The following is a 12,856-nucleotide window of genomic DNA, read 5'->3' on the forward strand; positions in this document are numbered from 1 at the left end:
CTCGCATTGTTTGCAGAGGAATCTTGCTCTTTTGTAATTATTCTAGGCAGTGATGATTCCTTCCGGGTGGTTTTTCCTCCTGGCCAGTCTGGAGCACTGTGCCTTTCTTCAGGACAGTCTGCCAGATTCTCCAGTGTTGTGTCTTCCTTTCTCATTGCCACCGTGGGTACTGGCAGTACCCAGAAGGAACTAGGGGAGGGACTGCGGGAGGAAGTGGAGGGGGAAGCACTGGAGCTGAGCTTGTCTGTGCCCCTCCCCGTCCTGGGGCACTTGATGGTAGCCTTCGGGTTCAGCTTGGGAAGGTCGGGAATGCATCTACAGGGGCACGTGCCGGGTGAGCAGCTGAGGTTCACCTGGGACCTGCACAGGGCGGCATGTGGATAACCAGTCCTCTGTTGGTTAAGGTGGCATGGCTACACTGAGCTGGCACAGCCACAGATTCACGCTTGCCAGAGAATGGAACCTCAGGCCAACATACTTTGGATTAGCAGCTCAGTACTTCTTTCCACTGACGAAAAAGCAAAACTGAAGTGTGTGTACCCTTGGCCTGCGAGACAAGTGAACGGACTGGGTGCACTGTCAGCAGGTCCACTGAGAGGGCCCCAGGGTTTCAGGAGGGGCACATGCTTAGGGGTGACATGTTTTGGGCCCTGTCCTTGAAATGGTGGTGATGGTGCCATCCATAGACAGAGCCAGCAAATATTTGCAGTCAGGGTGTTTGCCAAGGAAAGTATGTGGATGTTCTTTCTGGGCATTCTTTCTGGAGGGACCCGAGCCAGGAATCACAGGTGGGGCTCCAGCCGTGTGGCAGTGCTGCTGCTCAGGTCACGTGCTGCCATGGGGCCCAGGAGGGATTCCGTGCTGGTCCATTAGGAGCACCTGCTCTGGGTCCTCTCCCTGGGTACGGGCCACCGTGCAGTGCAGCGCATAAAGGAGCCCACAAGAGCAGCCTCGCTAACGTCTCAGTGCATTTTATTACCACTTGGTTTGGGAAGATTGAAATCCCAGTTGCCTCTTACCTTGCTCCCTTTCCTTAGTAACTGTCCCCAGGGTCCTTTGTTTGATGCCTCTGTGAGAAATTGAATTGGAGTCATTAGAGGTAACTTCAATTAGCAGCTCTGGGATAATGGCTTTGCACCCGAGAGCCTTAGCCACAGAGTCCTACCAGGAAGAGAGGCGGCTTTCTGCTGACAGAGCAGGTGGAAGTGGAGACACAGGCGCATGTTCACGGGATTCTGGGAACTCTGCACTGCTGTCTCTCCTTAGGTGGAGTTTGGAGGCCTTAGTCAGAGCTGTGGAAACGCTCCAGATTTAGCCCCCCAGAAGCAGAGGACCAAGCCATTGATTCCTGAAATGTGTTTCACCTCGACTGGCTGCAGCACAGACATCAACCTTTCTACCCCTTACCTTGAGGAGGACGGCACCAGCCTTCTAGTTTCCTGCAAGAAGTGCAGTGTCCGGGTCCACGCCAGTGAGTGCCTCCGCTTTTGTCTGCGTCTTGACCCAGAGGGCCTGAGCCTTCTCACTGCAAGTCTCGCCCCGTGTTGGCCTCCCTCCAGCCTCCCAGTGGCACCCCCAGGTCCCGAGTGCAAAGATTGCTCTCGTGTTCTTGGGGATTTTGCTGCTGATGGAGTTGGGAGTTTCACTGACTTTGGGTGCGTCCTTGTACGGTCAACCTTGTGCTGTTCTCTGGGCTGTAGATGCCAGGAGGGGATTAGTAGTCCCTGCTGCTCCCTAGGTGTTTGTACCAGTGGACCTACAGGCTCTGACTTTTCGAGACCTTGGGCCATAGTGTATGGGTGAATCCTGGGGGACCCTGACTCTAGAATTCAGGGGTTTTCCCGTAAGACTTGGTCGCAGCCTTCAGACTCATGGTATGTGAAAAAGAGTCACAGGTCTGCATTCTGACTCTGACCTCTGGGTTTAATTTGCTCATCTTGGTGTCCTTGTTAGGTTGCTATGGAGTACCCCCTGCAAAGGCTTCTGAAGACTGGATGTGTTCTCGGTGTTCCGCCAATGCCCTGGAGGAGGTGAGTGTGTCCACAGTGTTGCTGTCTTCCCCCTGAGACTCGGGATTTGCTCAGGGCCAGGCTTTTTCGTGTGGACTTTCTGTCCCCAGCAGTCTGTACAGAGCCTGGTACACAGTGATGTTAGAGAGTGCGTACTGTCAGAATAAATCTCCCCAGACAGTGTGGTTGCTGCCCAGCTGTGGCAGGGCATGAATGGAGTCTGGAAGCTGTGTTTGCTACATTGTGTCCAGACTAAGCAGAGGTCCTCCTGTGGACAAGCTATAACCCCCTTTAAAGAATGCATTGGGTTTGGCCATCAGAATGGGGTTCAGGTGGTTCATTTTGTAGCTTTGTCTTCATCACTCCCTGCCCCGGAACCTAGCAGTACCCCACATACAAGGCAGAGTCCTGTAACGCTTCCAGTTTGAGCAGAGTATCATTGGTTACAGTTGATAACAGTAACAGCAAAGAGGATTATGTTAAGTCAAGTGGAATACTTGGTGTACTTTAGCCCCGGGTGGTCTCCCTGTCTTCCTGTAGGGGAGTCCTGCTTACATGGGCTGCGTAGGCGAGGCCCCACCTGCCGATAAGCCACTTTCTTATGTGGAGGCTCCAGTTATCCAAAGGAGGCCAAGGAGAGAGCAGATTGGATGTTAATGACTTGGTGGTAACCACCCTTCCTTCCTCCCCCTCCCTTCTTGGCAGGACTGCTGTTTGTGCTCATTACGAGGGGGAGCCCTCCAGAGAGCCAATGATGACAGGTGAGTTTCTGAAAAGTGTTCTGGAGCAGCGTGCAGAGGCACCGAGACGGCAGTGGCTGTTCATCAGAGTGGCTGATGAGGGTTTGGGAAGCACGTTGTTGGAGGTGCAATAGCATCTCCAAGACTAATTTTAAAAATGAGATGCCAAGGGGAGCCAAGCAGCCCTACACCTTTCCAACTCCACCTTCCCCTCCGAGGCAGGGGTATCAGTGATGTCTTCCTTGCAGGGGAGCTAAGACAGACTCTCAAGGGTGTGGAGATCCTGTACAGGTGATGCAGAGGCTCAGGGCCTGTTGAAAGGACTGTTAACCTTGTTGCAGCCGGGCTGGTGCAGAGGTGGCCGTGGCCGTGGGCTCGTGAGCATGCGCCCTCTGGCTCAGACCTGGCGTCTGACTGAGCGTGTGTGTCCTTGGGGAGGAGAGTGGGACTTGGAGAGCTCAGCCTCACCCACCTGCTGTGGAGTCAAGTCTACAGAAGTATGGGCATAGCAGCCGTCAGGTTGCTTTTTGTACCTGGTCTTTGCTTACTTGTTCTGAGGTAGAAATGTGAGGTGAATGAGGTTTTTGCCCTGGAAAACCTGGCTGTCTAGGAGATAACAGCAGGCAGCCAGTGGTGAATATCCTGCCTCCGGCTAAGGTCCTGTGGGGATCGGAGCCTCCTGCAGCACGAGAACCCCCTTCATGCTGTTCCACATAGACCGCTCTTCTGATTGCTGCTTCCAACCTTTAAAGGTACTTGCTGCCACGACTTGAGGTGATCGTGTCCCTCACAGTTGGGAGAGAGCGCTGTTAAAAGTTCTTCCTTACTTGCAGTGGAAAGGGCTCTGCTTGAGCCTCCCACCGTAACCGCACAATGCCAGTTCTGCCCTGTGGGGCCACGCCAGACAGATCTGTTCCCACTTGCATAGGGGCCCCGCCAGCACCGCAGACGGCTTCCGTGTGGGCCCCGCGCTGTCTGTCGTAGGTTTTCACCTGGCCTCACATTAAGAACTTTCAGCATCTTAATTGTTCTCTTCGTGGTGCGTGTCAGTTTCTCAAAATGCCCGGAAACTTTAATTTTCTGAGGATATCCACTGAGTAGACCTGTCAGAGCAAGTGGGGCTTGGGCCGGACCTTAACAAATGAGTGTGCAGTGGATGGAGGGAGCAGAGGCAGAGGTCATCTCAGCCCAAGGGAAAGGTTGGGAGGAGGCCTAGAAGGTAGAGCTGTGGCTACGGGCAGACGGGGCACAGATGGAGACATCTGAGGAAGCACCCAGCTCCTGCGGTAAAAGAGGTCTGTATAGGACTCTCTGATTTGTTCCTTCTCCCTGAAACCTACCCCACTCCATTAGTTCTGGTTCCACTTATTTTGCAACAGATTGTGAATGAGTTAGCGGTGTACGAAGTGCAACCCTGTGCTAACCCAGGGCGGTGTGGTGGGGGCCCATTTTCATACTTGGTGTGGAGACACCTCTGTTTCCTTCCTTGCTGGGTCCTGGGACCTTGCAGGTAGGTGGAAGTAAGTGGCCGTGTTGGACCGGGGAGGAAGGAGGAAGCACGATCAGCAGGCCCACCCACTCTTGAATCGTTACATTTGATGAGGAGGCCACAGGGCCTTGGAGCCAGAGGTGACTGAGGTACACTTTGCCTTTTGGCAGGTGGGTCCACGTCTCGTGTGCTGTGGCAATTTTGGAAGCAAGGTTTGTCAACATTGCCGAAAGAAGTCCAGTGGACGTGAGCAAAATACCCCTGCCCCGCTTCAAACTGGTAAGGAAGAGGAGATGAGCTTGGAGACACTGCATCTTTGTCCTATTCTAAGTCTCTGAGTGGAGGAGAACATAACGTGCCCCATGTGGCCCAGTGGTCATCTGTTACCCTTGGGTTAGGTCAGGGCTTATGAGCCACTGAATATTAAAAGAGGACACGTGTCCTCAGATAAGAGGTTAAAAGAGGTGTGTGTACCCTTTTGTTTGGGGAAGAAGGTTGGCTTTTGCCCGTTGGACTCTGTGCGTTTAGGCAGGGGAGCAGTGGAGGACACCACACCGTTAGTTCCTGGAATCACTGGCTTGCTTCCCCTGTGTCCTAGAAATGTGTCTTCTGTAAGAAGCGGAGGAAAAGAGCCGCCGGCTGCTGTGTGCAGTGCTCCCATGGCCGCTGTCCAACTGCCTTCCACGTGAGCTGCGCCCAGGCTGCCGGAGTGATGATGCAGCCGGACGACTGGCCTTTCGTCGTCTTCATTACCTGCTTTCGGCACAAGATTCCGAATTTGGAGGTGAGGGAAGGTGCCGTTCTAGAATCCTCTGTTTCTAGAATTGACTGTTTCTGGGATCATTTTCTCTGCCTATGTCAGCACGTATTTTCTCCAGCTTTACCCTTTATGGAGAGTGCTAATAAGTAGGGATTCAGAGGTGGCCCCTGTCCATCTCTGCTGCCTGCCTTGTGCTTCCTAATCCACCGGCACCAAACTGCTTGTGGTTGATTCCTTGTGATTATGTTTACCTGTTTGCCTCTCCTTGAGGGGTCCTGTTATTAATATGAGTGTCCCTGTCACCTACCACCGTGTCTGGGGCAGAGCAGAAGCTATGCAGATATTGCGAACTGACGGAGAGAGCTCGGAACAGCTTGCATTCTGTCTGTCTGTCTGTCTGTCTGTCTGTCAAAAATAAATAAATATTGAAGTGGGACTTAAACAGTAAGTAGGAATTATGAGAGGGAGGGTGTTCAAGCCTTCAGAAGTAGAACGAGGGGCACCTGGGTGACTCAGTTGGCTCAGTTGCTTAAGTGTCCAACTCTTGATTTCAGCCCCAAGTCATGGTCTCCTAGTTCATGAGATCGAGCCCTGCGTTGGGCTCCCAGGCTGACAGCACAGAGCCTGCTTGGGATTCTCTTTCCCTGTCTCTCTGCCCCTTCCCCATTCGCACACACAAACTCTTTCTCTCAAGCTAAATTAAAAAAAAAAGCTGAACAAACAAGTCTCAGGAGAATGAACATGGAAGATGTTCTGGGAATATGGCAGGGGTGATAAAAGACAAATGGCAGCCGACACTGAAGGCCCTGGACTGCCCTACTTAGGAGTTTGATCCCTCTTCCACTAAATGAGGAGAACTTCTCAAAAATTTGGATTTTGAACCATATTTTGAAACACTTAATTCTGGTGGTGGATTCAGGGCTCAAAGAATAAGAATTTGAGGCAGGGAGACTGGTTGGGCTGGGAGCGAAGTGAGGTCTGGAGTGGGAACACGTAGCCAGAGCTCTGGGGTCACATCTTACGTGGGATCCTACGATGGGTGGGATCGACAGGGTTTGTTGACCATCCTGGAGAGATTAGTGGGGAAGGGGTGAAGGAATGTGAAGTTAAGATGGCTCAGGTGGCTCTCCTGGAAGATGGAGAGGATGAATATGTGATGCTATTAACTGTGACCAGAACTGATTCAGAGCAGGGCAGGTTTCCAGGGGAAAGGGAGAGAAGTGAAAAAGAGGATGACCTTGAGGTCATTGCTGGAGCATTCTGATGGAGCTACCAGGAAACAGCTGCTGTAACGATGAGGGTGAAGATTTGGATCTTCTCAGCATTTAATAGGGTAGTTCACTCCAGTTGCCATTAGAAACTGGACTCTGGAGATTCCTAATGTAAGGAGCAGATGGCAGAGGACGAGCCAGTGAAAGCAGCTGAGAAAGGGCAGACAGAAGCCAGTGGAGGGGATCAGGAAGCTGTGTGCTCTGGGGCAGGCAGGTCTGGTATAATGCTTGTTGGTGCCCCATACTGAGGAGTTGTCGGGGGGTCTTCTGGTCAGAAACCAGACTGTAGTTGGGGAAGTTAGAGGCTACTAGAAGAGACCGTGATGAAGATTTGTCAACAGTGCGGGAAACATGGTAGTGAAGGGCACAGTGGAGTACCAGTCTGGAGGAGCAAACGTGTCACTACCATCTGGGGTCATGGAAAAGGCCTTGTTGGCCAACTGGCTTCTCCTTTTCCATAGAGATGTTACACTGGGCATGAGAGGTGGTCAGGTGGGTTAGGAGCTCAGGAAGGGGGAAGATAGTCATTGTGAGGAAGAAACTCTGGAGGGGTGGTGGGTGAGGTAGTGCTGAGCCCAGAGGGCTCAGGGAAGCAGGAGTTTTGTTATGGAGCCAGGATGGTGATTTGGGGACTGTCATTAACATTGCACATCCTTAAATTGGCACCCATAGACTGCTGATGCTTTGAGAAAATGGGGTACTATGTAGTATTACTTTCACTAATCATTCTGTAGTTTTTTAATTTTTTAAAGTTTATTTTGAGAGAGAGTGAGTGAGCAGGGGAGGCCCAGAGAGAGAGAGAGAGAGAAAGAGAGAGAGAGAGAAGGAGACAATCCCAAGCAGGCTCCACACTGTCAGCACAGAGCCTGACATGGGGCTTGGACTCATGAACCGTGAGATCATGACCTGGGCCGAAACCAAGAGTTAGATGCTTAACCAACTGAGCCCCCCATGTGTCCTCGCTAATCATTCTTTAAATATCTATTGAGCATCTATTACATGTCAGTCCCAACTTTAGGTGCTGGAAATATAAGTGAACAAGACAAAACAGTGCCTGTCCTCTTGCTGCATGTAGTTGAAAGACATACAGAAATGCATTAGTAGAGTATCTCAGATGGGAGAAGGGTGGTGGATAAAAATGTAGCAGGATAAGGGGAATGGAAGAGGTATAATAAGGAACAGCATCAGTAGGTTGACATTTGGTTGTGAGGGGCCAGTGTGCAGAGGGCTGGGGAATAGCATTTCAGGTAGAGGGAACAGCAGGGCAATGGCTCTGAGGAGGGAACGTGTTTGGCACACGTGCTCCGGGAACAGCAAGGAGGCCAGCATGGCTGGAGCGCAGTGCTTGGGGAACTTGGCGGGGAGTGGTTGGATACAGTGTTACCAGATGCTCTCTGATGCCATTTGCATCAAGGGCAAATTCAGAATGATGGGGTGATGTGAGGGTTGGCATGGCCCTTGTAATGGGAGCCCCTTGTCACATGCATCTGCAGATGTCCAGGGAACTAGTGCTGAGATCTACGTAGAGCATTGTCTGGGGCCCTGGGCTCAGATCTCCTGTTGAGTGTCTCCCTGGATGTCTATCTAAGCTGTGTGCATTAGTAGATGCTATTTGGTCAGTTCCCGGCAACAGTAGGGAAGTTAACACAAGAGTATTTTGGGAGACAGTATCGTGTAAGGACCAGTTGTGGAACGGGAACTAGGGAGGTGCTACATTTATGGAGGAAAATAGGACACTGGTTTCTGGTAGTGTCCCTGCTGAGGTGTGGATATATGGAAAAGACCTGGTTCAGCTCCCATCCCCTTCTCCTTTTTATTTTTCCAGTCCCATTCTTTCTCCCTGGTAAAGGGCAACCAGTTGATCTTGGTCCCCATTTTCCAGTCCTGGCAACTCCATGTGGGAGTAACCCAAGCCTCTGTTTTTTCCAGCGTGCCAAGGGGGCCTTGCAGAGCATCACCGCAGGCCAGAAGGTCATTAGCAAGCACAAGAACGGGCGCTTCTACCAGTGTGAGGTGGTCAGGCTCACCACCGAGACCTTCTATGAAGTCAACTTTGACGATGGCTCCTTCAGTGACAATCTCTATCCTGAGGACATAGTGGTAATGTCTGCAAGGAGCTTCCTGGGCAGGTGGGATGGGGGCGTTTTTAGGTCTGGCTGTGGGCCAGCCCGCCATTTCTAGCCAGGTCCTCAGGCCCATTAGTTCCCTGAACAGAAAGAACCATTTGTGCTGGTCTTTCCTTGCAAAGAAAATTGTGTGCTGCTAGGCTGCCCTGCTTCCTCTCTGGAAGCTTCTTGGAATCTGTGTTTTCTGCAACACCGTGAAACATGCTTATATTTCAGTCTAAACTACACTTGAAGGTGTTCTTAGGCAGTGGAAGAGCCCGGCATTGGAAACCAACCAGTGTGCCAATACTAGCTCCATTGCCTAGTAGCTGTGTGATATTGGAAGAATTAATCCAACTCTCTTTCCCGTCATGCCCCCTTAGTAGATGTGTGGTCCTTTACAGTTGAAGGGGCTAAGCAGAAACTGCTTGGAGACCTCCCTGGCCTGCTTATGTTATTGACACCTGACACACTGGAGGCTCTGCCTGGACCCACTTCTAGGTTTCCTGGCTCAGTATTCAGGACTTAGTTCGAATTTCCCTCACCCGCACAGCCTTTTCACTTGTGAGATTAAGCACCACGGCAGTGGGAAGAAGCCACTTCTTCCTTTGACAAACCAGGTATTTCCCACTTTTATACTTCATTAGCAGCTTAGTTGCTAGAAGCACATTCATTACTTACAAGGTAGACTTAAGTCATGGTAAAGATCATATTAACAGTATTTGTGGCAGTGGAATAGCTATAATTTACTAGCTTTTCTAGTACACAAGGCCCTGTGCTAAGTGCTTCAGATCAGGTGTGTCTCTCACTTCTCATACCAGTTCTGAGAAGCAGGTGGTGTTATCTCTGACTTACAGATCAATGACCTCAGCACTCTCTTTTCTAAAAGTTACTGAGGACCCCAGAGAGCTTTTTTGTGGGTTATGTTTATCAATGTTTACTCTGTTAGAAATTAAAATAGAGATTAATTGATTTGAAATAGTCTGGGTTTTTAAAAATGAAAAATAACTATTTTAAAACAAAATATTCGTGGGAAGAATGCCATTTTCCTGCAAATCTCTATGTCATGTGTTCATTCAGTCAGTTTTGATATATTGTTTTCGTTAAGGTCTATGAAGAAAATTCAACCTCACACAGTTGTGTGCTAATTGGAAAGGGGAGGAGTCTTTTAATAGCCTTTCATACCATTGTGATTATTTAATACTACACCAAAACTCAACGAGTAATAGTTTCTTAAAAGTTAGTTGCAGGGTGGAATCTGGAAGCAGGTCAATGAGCTTTGTACACTCTGTTACATTAAAATCCACTGGTCTGTCTTGCACTGAGACTAGTTCTTCACCTCTGCCAAATTTTGCAACCTCATACATTGGTTATTTAGAAAATACTCATACGTTGGGCTACGCAGATCTTCCAAATGTTAAATTTTATTATACAGTCTCAAAAAACACATTTATTAGTGTCACCATTCTTAGAAATTATCTTTAAATTTGGCAAAGCTTCAAGCTGATTTTGGTGATTACTACATTTCTGAAGTTCTAATTTTTCCAAAAGCTTAAGTTTTATCCTTGGCAGTACGGTCTGATATTTTCCGTAAAGTGACAGGCTTGTTCATTCATTTCCAGGATGTCTGCCAGTACCCATGTCTGAGTAACCATAGTTTGTTTATGTCAGGCATTTTTTCAAATAAAGCTGGTGCTCCATGAACAAAGCAGCTACACAACAATTAAGTTACACAGTGCTTTTCCTCAAGATAACCATCCTACCTCAGCATGCAGCAAAGCGCCCTTTTGAGTACTCACACGTGTTCTCAAGAACTGGGGTTTGACAGAATTAATACATTTTTCTGCTTTGTTGAGAGATATTGTCATGTGAGACTGGGCATTTTTCTTTTTTCTTTTTACCCTAAATTATGAGCACGCAGTGATACAGGATGTAGTAACAACTAATAATGCTTGGAGCCCCTGCCCTGTGTTAAGATGTGAGCAGTTTTGCCTGTTACAGATTTTATACCATCACTGCCAAGGTCAGCACAGTGAATGAGGCTAATGTTTTCATAGTACTCTGAAATTCTTGTTCTAGTATTTCTTCGGGGTAGAGCTCTGTCCCCTGTTCTTTAGAGGGACAGTTGAAGGAACACAAGGAGGATTCTTGATCTCGGCACTGTGTTTATGAAGTTCACTCGAAGTTTATTCTGGCTCTTCTTTTCTGTCCCCTGGAAGCAGCAAGGGCAGAGATCTGGGGCCAGCTTATGACTTAGCAGGCAGGTAGGTCTTTAACCATTGTGTCTTCTAGCTCGGAGAGAGCCTGCCTTGCTTGGGTGTCTGGGCAGGAATCTGCCCTGGTTCATTCTTCCCTAAGTAGGTGGTGGTCACCCCTGTGCTCAAGGGGCCTTCCTCTCATCCTTCTCCCTTACTGTCCCCTCAGAGCCAGGACTGCCTCCAGTTGGGTCCTCCTGCTGAGGGAGAAGTGGTCCAAGTCAGATGGACAGATGGCCAAGTCTACGGAGCCAAATTTGTGGCATCCCATCCTATCCAGATGTACCAGGTAGCCAAAAGTTTTTGTTGGGCTCTGGGGGAGTTCTTGATTAATTCAGTGCTTCCTCTTAGAGGCAAGCCTTTGCTCTTGGAAGAGCTCAGGGGTCAGTAACAACCTTTTCAGAGCTAGGGGCTGCCCTGTGTTCAGTTTGCCGGGGGTGGCTTCGAATTTGGCAGTCCTTACTTCAGTGTTCTGGATCCTTCCTGTGACAGCAGAAAGTTGCCATTGTGCTTTGGGGACCAGGGAGAGAGTCAGGGATGTCTTAGCCAAAGGCCTCTGTTTGCTTGGTAGGTGGAGTTCGAGGACGGCTCACAGCTTGTGGTTAAGAGAGATGATGTGTACACGCTGGATGAAGAGCTTCCCAAGAGAGTCAAGTCTAGACTGGTGAGTGTGTTTTCTGTGTGCCCTTGTTCCAGGTCTGGGAGAGAGGGAATGAGGCAAGGGTGTGTCATTTTGTTTTTCCCTTCTGGGTGGTTGGCCACAAAGTGCTCATCTGGCTTGCTTATTCTTCTATAGTCAGTAGCCTCAGACATGCGCTTCAATGAGATTTTCACGGAGAAAGAGGTTAAACAGGAAAAGAAACGGCAACGAGTGATCAACTCAAGATATCGGGAAGATTACATCGAGCCTGCACTATACCGAGCCATCATGGAGTAGGTGCTTCCAGGGGCCGAGAGGTGCCCAGCCATCAAGGCGAGAGCACTCGGGGGTTCCACAGCACAGCAGACACTTGGAACTCTGAAGTCTCTGAAAGTGAAGTTGTAAAATGAAAAGGAATGGAATAACCGACCCCATCGTCTTCTCACGCCCCTACCCGCCACCCCCCCCCCGCCCTCGCATTCCGCTGTAGTGAAAGGACAAGCCTTTCTTGGACATGTGGCAGCAGCCGCCTATCACCCAGCTGAAGGGCTGAGCACTGAAATGCTGTGGCTGCACTGGCCCCAGTCTCCAGTGGGGTTGACTGTGCTGGCCAGGCTGGTTGCCCTGTTCCTGGCCTAGGACTTAGCTTCCTAACAATCACCTGCACCAACTAGGCAGAGGTGCTGGTGCTTACTCCCTCTCCCCTTTTGTATTTATGTGTGCGCGCGTATATATGTGTGTGTGTGTGTGTATGCGCGTGCGCGCGCGTGTGTGTACGTGTGCGCACATGTATGTTTGGTTTGGACCAGCTTCTGCCAGCCCCTGGCCTTTACTTTCTTCCTTGCCTGTCCAGGGCAAACAAAATGTGAAATTCTGCCCTCAGCTGAGTGGAGTAAAGGCTCCTGGGGGTTGGCTGGAGATGAGTGTGGCATCTATGTCCCTGGAACTGCCTCAAGGAAGTGCTGGCAAAGCTGCAGTATTGAGATGTTAAGGAGTTAATGCCACCTCTTTGTCCTGTCTTGAAGGAGCAGATAGGGGCAGTGTGGGTTTGTGCCCATATCATTCTAGGCACAGAGCCCCTGTGGCACAGTATTAGAGGGTGTGGGTGGGGAACACCCTGAAGGGGGGATCTTAATGATGGAAGCAGGCAGAGCCTGGTGGGTGATTTTGTCAACAGAAAATTTGCAATCATGCAGGGGCTGGGAGGGTTAAGATGAACTGGGGCCACTGGAGACCAGGGGCAGGTTTAGATATGCCCCTGGTCTGGGGGTGGGAGGGAGCTGATTTGGGGGTGGGGGAGGGACTGGAGGGCAACACTGAAGGGGTTAAACAGGTTTTGCTCCTCATGAATTTGTTTGCCTGGGATTGGAGGGCTTCACACCTATACCCTGTGTATACAAGAATCAGATTTATAATACTTCCCTGTTTTTTGTTACGTATGAACGCTATAAACCAAATTATTTTGAAAACTGGTGCATCACCTTGTCCTTAGCAATAAAATGTGTTGAGCAGAGGATTGGCTGTGTCTGCCCCAAGGAGCCTGAGTGGCCCAGGGTCAGGCTGGGGGTGTATCTAGTTATAGGCTCT

The 12,856-nt window shown here is 49.9% G+C and overlaps 1 protein-coding gene across 3 annotated transcripts in view; it reads left to right on the forward strand.

Moving 5' to 3' along the window:
* The window catches only part of KDM4A (lysine demethylase 4A), a 45,958-nt gene extending 33,379 nt beyond the window's left edge, over positions 1 to 12,579 (forward strand). For 2 of the 3 annotated variants that reach the window (XM_042950712.1, XM_042950711.1), the window contains exons 14-22: positions 1,267 to 1,471; positions 1,954 to 2,030; positions 2,715 to 2,770; positions 4,409 to 4,517; positions 4,837 to 5,022; positions 8,199 to 8,369; positions 10,799 to 10,918; positions 11,201 to 11,293; positions 11,426 to 12,579. In XM_042950712.1, coding sequence (XP_042806646.1) covers positions 1,267 to 1,471; positions 1,954 to 2,030; positions 2,715 to 2,770; positions 4,409 to 4,517; positions 4,837 to 5,022; positions 8,199 to 8,369; positions 10,799 to 10,918; positions 11,201 to 11,293; positions 11,426 to 11,566 — 1,158 coding nt within the window. In that variant the 3' untranslated portion in view covers positions 11,567 to 12,579. The other variant, XM_042950713.1, reaches the window with a different exon arrangement.
* Positions 12,580 to 12,856: the final 277 nt, after the last annotated feature.

This window comes from Panthera leo, chromosome C1 (assembly GCF_018350215.1).
Source record: "Panthera leo isolate Ple1 chromosome C1, P.leo_Ple1_pat1.1, whole genome shotgun sequence".
NCBI lineage: Eukaryota > Metazoa > Chordata > Mammalia > Carnivora > Felidae > Panthera > Panthera leo.